This window comes from Branchiostoma lanceolatum, chromosome 4, assembly GCF_035083965.1.
Source record: "Branchiostoma lanceolatum isolate klBraLanc5 chromosome 4, klBraLanc5.hap2, whole genome shotgun sequence".
Lineage (NCBI taxonomy): Eukaryota > Metazoa > Chordata > Leptocardii > Amphioxiformes > Branchiostomatidae > Branchiostoma > Branchiostoma lanceolatum.
The window spans coordinates 31,623,534-31,631,454 of record NC_089725.1 but is presented as its reverse complement, the minus strand read 5'-3'; the positions used below and the strand labels follow the sequence as shown (position 1 = coordinate 31,631,454).

Below are 7,921 nucleotides of genomic sequence, written 5' to 3'. Positions count from 1 at the left end.
TACTAGCAATTGTGAGTGAGCGAGCGAGCTTGGGCGAGCCGAAAGGGTCGGATGGACGGCGGCGTCGCCTCTCACGTGTCGCGCCGCAGACTGAGACAGTCGCCGCCGGGACGTCACGCCGACGCACGCCCGGCGACAGGGGGGAGGGGCGCGCGACGTCGCCACGTCACGGGGCGTGCGGGGGCCTGCGTGAATGGCGGGGCCCTGGTTACGCCGGGTAATTGATGGGAGATCAGGGCAGCGATAACGGTCGGCGGGCCGGCAGCCCAGCGCCGTGACGCCGCTATAGGGGGTGGTAGGGTCTAATCAGCCGCGGAGCCAATCGGCCCAGGCTCACGAGAGATAAAATTCCCAGACTTGAGCGGTCATGCGTTGTCCCAGCGCCACCGCGGCGCTGCTTCAATAAACTTCTTCATTTCGATGCGCATGTAAAGCGGTATTTAAACTGTTGGCAGCCGCGCGCCCGCAGGACTAGTGCTCCGACTTCCTGTACGGTTCGGACGTGACTCGCGCGCTCTCTCTACACACACGCCGCCTACACCGCGCGCGCGCACGGACTAACCGCAGGGACAGCACACGGCTAATTCCGCGGGCACTGCACGGGGGACCAGGCAACGGAAAAGGTAAGACAATGCCGCTGTGCTTTCTTTCTTTTTTTCTCGCTCTCTCTTCTATTTACAGTTTTACACGTTCTTTCGGAGTTAAACACGTTCAGGGGTGGTAGTGAGGAATGGAAGGGGCACATTGTTTTCGGGATGACCGAACTTACAGTATTCCGCACATACCGGTTACGCCGTTAGTGACGCGCTACCTCTGTGGTCCCAGAACAGTCGGCAGGAAAGTAACGATGCTCTGGTGCTGATTTAAGGTAGACTCTATGTGTTCTTCATAGTATATAAATGTTTTTATTTTTTAATCTCTTTTAGTGCTTTTACCTTTTATTTTTCCTCGAGTTTATATGTCTTCCTTAAATCACAGTTTTTTTTCTTCTGCAAGTCTCTTGTTTCTGTATCAATGTCTCTCGCACTGTCCGTTTTTTAGCGTACGCGCTCGCGTGTGTGTGTGCGTGTGTGTATGTGCGTGCGTGCGTTCGTTTATGGAAATAGAGCATATAGTGGTCTCTCGTCGTGGATGTAAAGTAACAAGAAATGCTTTCAAAAAGTGAAAAAGCTAGCGGGTGAACCTTCAATGGTAGCTGATGCCGGGAAGACGACCGTGCTGTAGGTCTGGGTGCTAGGAGGTAAATGATGATTTGTGAACATGGATGAGAAGTGTGGCGGTACGTATCAGGACCGGTGCCCCGACCGTTGGCCGCCACGGGGCGTTGCTCCGAAGTTTCCAGGCGACGAGGTCGGACGTCCCGGCATCCCTGCCCGTCACCACCGCTTAGCGCAGCGCCGACACAATAATACCCTTTCAAATTGACGGTTCTAGAGGGATAAGCGGGCGCCAGCGCCGCGGAGCCTGTCGGTGGAGCTTTCGGGGTCAGCCTGCGACCAAAAGGCCGGGTGGGGGAATCAATGGTTGTGATAGGCTCCAATTCAAGGACGATTGTTGGGGATTGTTCTCGCCGTTGTGGCTGCTTGGCTTTCAGTGAGCCTTGTTTGCACATGTCACACAACCTGTTTATTTTGTCTACACAAGTCCCCCTGTCACGAGAGGAAGAAAGAGAGAGAGAAAGTTTAGTTTGTAGTTAGTTGGAGGGAAGGAAGGCGTGTAGCTCGGACGGCCCACTTGAAGCGGTCTCTCCCTTCCCGTGCTGAGTTCGCGCGGCGAGCGCCGCTTGTGTAAACTGTGGAGAGGGTGGTGAGAGGTCCTCGGGTCACATCTTCTCTAATGGAGTTCTTCTCGCGATGTCGTCTGAGGAATGGTGCGGCTCGCGCTGCCAGCCAAGGACCCCAAGGTTCTGGCGCGCCTGCCCGATGAGTGAAGGGACGTTTCTCGAGTTTCTAGCATTCATTCAGTCGAGGCGGGATCCTTGGCAAGGGAAGACGCCTACTGCTGCAGGGGCGTCTGCGTGCAGCTTCACCGAGTAAGGAAGGGAAGTTATATCTAGTGGATTGGCCAGAAAACCATCACTTCACTGGCGCTTTAGACGAAAAGCACGCGGGGTTGCGTTACCTGGTAAGGTTTAGGTTTGGCACTATCTCTTTTTAGAGCTTTCGTAGATTTCGCCTCTACACTTCACTCTTCGGTGGAAAAGACGCGCCTTTAATACTTCGTCACTTTTTCTAATGGTCCAAGGGTGCATGCTGTCGTCTCCTAGCCTGAGTACCAGCCTTTTTAGCTTCCGTACGCTACCCAAGCTCCGCTGCCGGCCAAAAAGGGGCTTGGGTAGCGTACGGAAGCTGAAAAGGCTGGTACTCAGGCTAGTCATCTCCGCTATCTGGCTGCGTCGTAGAGTTAGGGTAAAAGACGTATTGTCTGTTCGTCCTTGTTCTGTCCTAGATTTCTTCTCTTCATTACGCGTTCCTCTGTGTTTATGACATGTGTGTTGTATGTGAGCTGGCAGCAGGTATGAGTGACACATGAACCCGGCATATCTTGTGACGTGGTAGGGTTAGGGTACAGGGCAAAATATTTCTTGTTTTATGACGTACGAGTGACGTGTCAACCCGGGATCTCTTGTGGCGTGGTAGGATTCTTGGCTGTTCGTCCTGATTTGTTCCTTGTTTTGTTATATACGTGTGTTGTGAATACGAGTTGGCATGCAGGGGGTATGAGGGTATTAATGACATCATGATGTGAGTTGTGAATGGTAGCTGACAGGTGGTATAAGACGCATGATCCCGGTATATTTTGCTGCATGGTTAGGGTAAGGGTCTGAAATAGTTCTCATCTTATGATGTATGTGTGTTTTGAATGCGTGTTGACAGGATGTACGAGTAACACATCAGGCCGGCATAACTGGCGGCGTGTCTACCTGTCGGCCCGTGACCCTGGGTGTGACGGGGACACATTAAGATAGCGGAGCTGCCGAGGTCACTGTTCCCACTCCCGAGGTCCCGACCCGAGGTCACTGTTCTGACTCCCGTGTGTTCTTTATTTCCGCTCCCTGTAGGATGGCGGCACGACAGGTGGTGGAGGCGGTCTGCGCGGCGGCCCTGGTGCTGCTGGTGACCGGGGGAGTTCACCTGGCGGCGGCGGACGGAAGCAGGGCGTCGTGGCGGGGCGAGGAGGGGAGTCCCCCCGGGGAGGGGGAAGACTTGGAGCTGCTGGCGTTCCGCGGGCTCCGGTCGGGGGAGGACGGGGGCGTCCCCGACAGCGGGTTTCTGCCGACCTTACCCGTGTTCAGTGGATTTACCGCGACGAACTCCCGGGAACCTACTTCTTCTGCTTCTTCTTCTTCTTATTTCGACGACTCGTCTGAGACCGCGGAAGGGTCTTCCGACGAGGACGAGGGCGACGATGAGGAGTTCGACGCGCTGTCGGTGATCCGTGGCGTGCGGAAACACGCGGAACTGCAGCAACCTCACGACCACGACGAAGACGACGAGTTCGTCGATGACGACGACGACGACCGCAGATCGCGGCGGAAGCCCCGGCGGCGGTCCCGCGCGCGGCCGGGCGGCAGGAAGCCCCGCCACAGCACGTCCTACATCCCCGACCCCGACAAGGACATGCCCAACGAGAGCGACCAGCAGATAGACGAGCGCGAGATCCTGAAGTCCAGCCGGCGCGCGCTGGTCGTGACGGAGCGGAAGTACCTGAAGCAGGACTGGTGCAAGACGCAGCCGCTCCGCCAGACGGTTCGCGCCAAGGGCTGCCTCTCCAGGACCGTCATCAACCGCTTCTGCTACGGACAGTGCAACTCGTTCTACATCCCCAAGCACGTGCGGAAGGACGCCGAGTCGTTCCAGTCGTGCGCGTTCTGCAAGCCGCACAGGTACAGCATGATCAGCGTCACGTTACGCTGCCCCGACCTCACGCCCAACTTCAAGCGGAAAAGAATACAGAGAGTCAAGAAGTGCAAGTGCATGTCCGTCATACTGGAATAACTCACTGTGTTAATTTGTTCTGATAGACTTTTATTTGTCGCAGCCGTGGCAAAGATAAGTTAACACTCGGGTCCAAGTCCCATGTTGGGAAAAAAAAAACCCTCAGACATGAAACCAGCGTATTTATTCATCGTTATAAAAGTCCAACAACGCGCGACGCGAACCTGTGTGGGGAAGTGCTTTGGATATACTGTACTGTACCACCACCGGGATAACACGTACCACCTGGATATATATTCATGTCTCAGAACGTGGAAACAATCTGGCTTCTCCGCAGTCAGGAAAACCGGACCTTCTCATTTCAACCACCTGCGTGCGTTCGCCCCAGGGCCAGGGGAGCCCTCGCCCCCACCCCACGGGGGTACGCGGACACTGTGGACGGACCGTGCACGCCGGGTAAGACTGCATATATGATAATGACTTGTACAGATATATGAGACTAAAAATGGACCTCTTCCTTCTCACCGCAAAAGGACTTGATGTAAATATTGATGTACGTGTGTGACCCATTATAATACCTATTTGTAGTAGGGAGAGTTCGCCACAGAACCCCGCACGGACCAGCCCCGAGTGGGCAGGGCACGGGGACACCGTGAGAGTTATCATGTGTGACGTTAATCCGACCTACAGACGGCCGGCCAATTCTCCGTGTGATGTACTGTTAATAGTTTCTACATACGCGGAGCAGAGCCCAGCCGGCATGGAACACTAACTAGAACTACTAATCCTCAGTCAGTGCGTGCGAGAACTTTGTTTCATTCCACCACACGCAGAACAAAGAGTTAAGACCGCCAGTGTCGTCTCCGACATTCGGTACGTACGGTTTTAGTATTTACAACAACCCCAGGACTTTTCTGTACTTTATTTTGACGATTGAAAAAGAAAAACTATCGACGACAACTACTTTCATGTCAAGTATACAATTATTGTACAAGTTTGTATATAAAGAATAGGAACTATTTAAATAAATACAGTTTTTGGTGACACCCTAACCCCCTTCTCGGTTACTACTTTTTCTTTTGTTTAGTACCTCCGATTGCACTTGACTTAGCACAGTAGCCGCGTAAGCTTCCATAATGTACTCTCCAAGCAGAGGTCAGTAGAGAAGATCGTGACCATTTTATCCTCTGCCTCCATCTCCACATAGCCGACGAATATGGTTGAACGGGGCAGAGGATAAAAAGGTCACGATCTTATCCACTAACCTCTGCTTGGAGAGTACCATAATGGAGGAGTAATGTACCCGCCAGTGCTAACTTAGAAGGGCGACAATCTCTATTTGAGGAGGGGGTTTAGTTTGGCAACTTGCAAAACTTGAAGCTGTCGATTTAAGTCAAGGCATGTTTTGGATATATATTTCACAATTTCATATCGATTTCGAGATGTAAAAATGTAGAAATCCCTCAGGATGGTGTCTCATGTTTCCCCCAGAAGGGTTGCTATTGACAGGTTCATGATAGTTAAAGACCCAGACAGCATGTTTTGACATAGATATCGTAGTTTGCCAAACCTTTCCTTACGTGTCAAATGTGTGCTCTATTTGAAGCCCTCACATGATTCTGTTACACCATCTACTTTTTGCGTGCAGATTTTACCTCAAAGGGTATAGATAAACACTCTTCATTATTTTTGTACCATCTAATTTATGGTATATTTATATGGATGACATGAAGACCCTTCCACAAAATGTTCAAAAATACACCTGAATCCAAGGATACGGAACATGCTGAATTTGTGCCCAATCTTGCCTGGCAGTTCAAAGCTTTGAAAACCAATGATTTGACACACTGACTTGACTATGGTGATGACATTCGTGAGCGCATCATGCAATTTTTATTCTCTTCCAAGAAAGAAAATGCCATGAATTGCAAAAAGATTGTGGGATAGAAAAATGCATACTAATGTCATACAGAAAGCCTCTTTTCCTATCATGATGGTTTCCTGGTTGTGTAAAAAGAAATCTCCAATATCCTTTGCAAGTGAAGATTTGCACACTTTAACTTCGAAGTTCCTGACCCTCATGTTACAGACTTAAACTGGGGCACTAACTTGTTCAATTGTATATCCTACAAACCAAACCTGGGCATGTTCTGGCCACCCTGAAATGAAAAGTTCTCCTTTTAAGAGTCCATTTGTTCACTCACTGTAAATACACCCTGCACAAACTGGGCAGGAGTTCAAGAGACTCCAGTTGCTGCCCCCTCCACTATGGCTGGGAGCCAGGAGACTCCTATAAACATGCGTGTCTGTGTCAGGTACTGTTGTGGTACCTTACACGTTATATGCATCGTTTAACACGGTGACTGTTAAATGCCTTCACTGTTGTGAAGTGACCAGCGTTATGTGTAAGTCAGAGTTGGTGTGCTTTACAGATTTACAATGAATAGATAGATAAACTGTTCATAAGGCCATGTTGATTTGATTATATGGATGACATCCCCAAAACTGATGCGAACAAAATAAAAGAAGTTGGCAAAAAAAAAGTTGCCTAAATCATGAATTCTATGAAGGTTTAAAAGGTTGGCTTGAGTTTATCTCCAAGCAGATGTAAGGATCCAGCTTGAAACAGTTTGCCTAATAGATGTCTTACGGAAAAAGAGATCTGAAGGCATTGTGTTAATACATGTACAATGGAGATTCCTGTCTGAACAGTTCATACAATCCATGTGACTAGCAAAACAACACCTATACTAAAACGTTGCCCGGAAGCCTGCAAAGAAGGCTACCCATAGCCTGAAAGTCCAGGGTAAAGGGCTAGGTGTGTGCTGTACAATATGGTGCTACGTGTAAGAGATGGTGTCATCAGAAATATAACAGTACAATGTACACACAACAGGTAATCTGCAAAACAATAATGTCAAAACGTTGCCTAGAAGCCTACTAAGGAGGCTACCATCTTCTTCTAGGCTCCATGATCAGAGTCCTGGGAAAACGGCTATGTGTACACCACTGTGTAACATGTAGGTGCTGGTGTCATCAGAAATTTAACAGTACATACAACATGTAATGAGATACGCCCAGAAGCCTGCTAAGGAGGCTACCTCTAGGATTGGAGTCCAGGGAAAAGGGCTATGTCTCTACAGTACATGTACCACAGTGTTAATCTCCTCTGGAGGACAACACGGTGCTTGTTGATCCCGGGCTATCTCCCCTTTATCTGGCAGTGGCAGATAACAAGGCTGCGGGGACCAAATTACATGTGACGGAGGGTATGCCAAGGATGTGATAGTGCTTCCTCACAACACCGTTACACATAGTTCTCCCTTCTCTATTGCTCTCAGCACACAAGTAGCCTGGATGCCATCCTATTTCTACCGGGGCTCCTACATTTGCTATCCTAAAATTGTTTTTTACCGGGGCTCCTACATTTGCTACCCTAAAAAATTTTTTTTAAGGGTAGCGAATGTAGGAGCCCCGGTAGAAATAGGATGGCACCCAGGGTAGCACACAAGTCGTTTTAAGTCTCCACCAGACTAACTACGTTGTCTGAAAAACGAGAGAAGTTATCCGAATAGGGAGAGTAATTTGCCAGGAGAGTTTGGCCACCGTAGGGTTTGATCTGCCAGTACAGTAAGTTAACATCAAGGAAATGGTACCCTTCCCATGGACTGACTCTCCTGCAATGGCTAGCCTCTACCAGGCTCCACAGGTCGCTGGCAAAATCGTAGAAATTGGCCAATAGACAGTTAACATACCAGAGAAGTTAGTCCGCTATCACACTGTGGTTTGCTATAGAAGTTACAGATTGCGACCTCTAAATGGATGGCATATTGGACCCTCTCTCCGTACCTGACTCCCTTAGCATACTATTCACTCTGTTTGGCCAATTTCTACTATTTTCCCAGCCATCCGCCGGGCCTGGTAGAGGCTATCTTCTGGCGAGTTATTTGCCTTATTTGTTGCCAAATTCTACTATCCACAAC

The 7,921-nt window shown here is 49.9% G+C and overlaps 1 protein-coding gene across 2 annotated transcripts; it reads left to right on the top strand.

The window, feature by feature from the left end:
• The first annotated feature begins 203 nt into the window (after positions 1-203).
• LOC136434029 (uncharacterized) lies at positions 204-4,990 on the top strand. Of its 2 annotated transcripts, none has more exons than XM_066426683.1 (2): positions 204-623; positions 3,062-4,990. In XM_066426683.1, the coding sequence occupies exon 2, from the start codon at positions 3,063-3,065 to the stop codon at positions 3,996-3,998; it is 936 nt and encodes a 311-aa protein (XP_066282780.1). In that variant the 5' UTR covers positions 204-623; position 3,062; the 3' UTR covers positions 3,999-4,990. The 2 variants fall into 2 exon arrangements, with proteins under 2 accessions (XP_066282780.1, XP_066282779.1); XM_066426682.1 differs by lacking the exon at positions 204-623 and adding an exon at positions 1,144-2,032.
• The last annotated feature ends 2,931 nt before the right edge of the window (positions 4,991-7,921 follow it).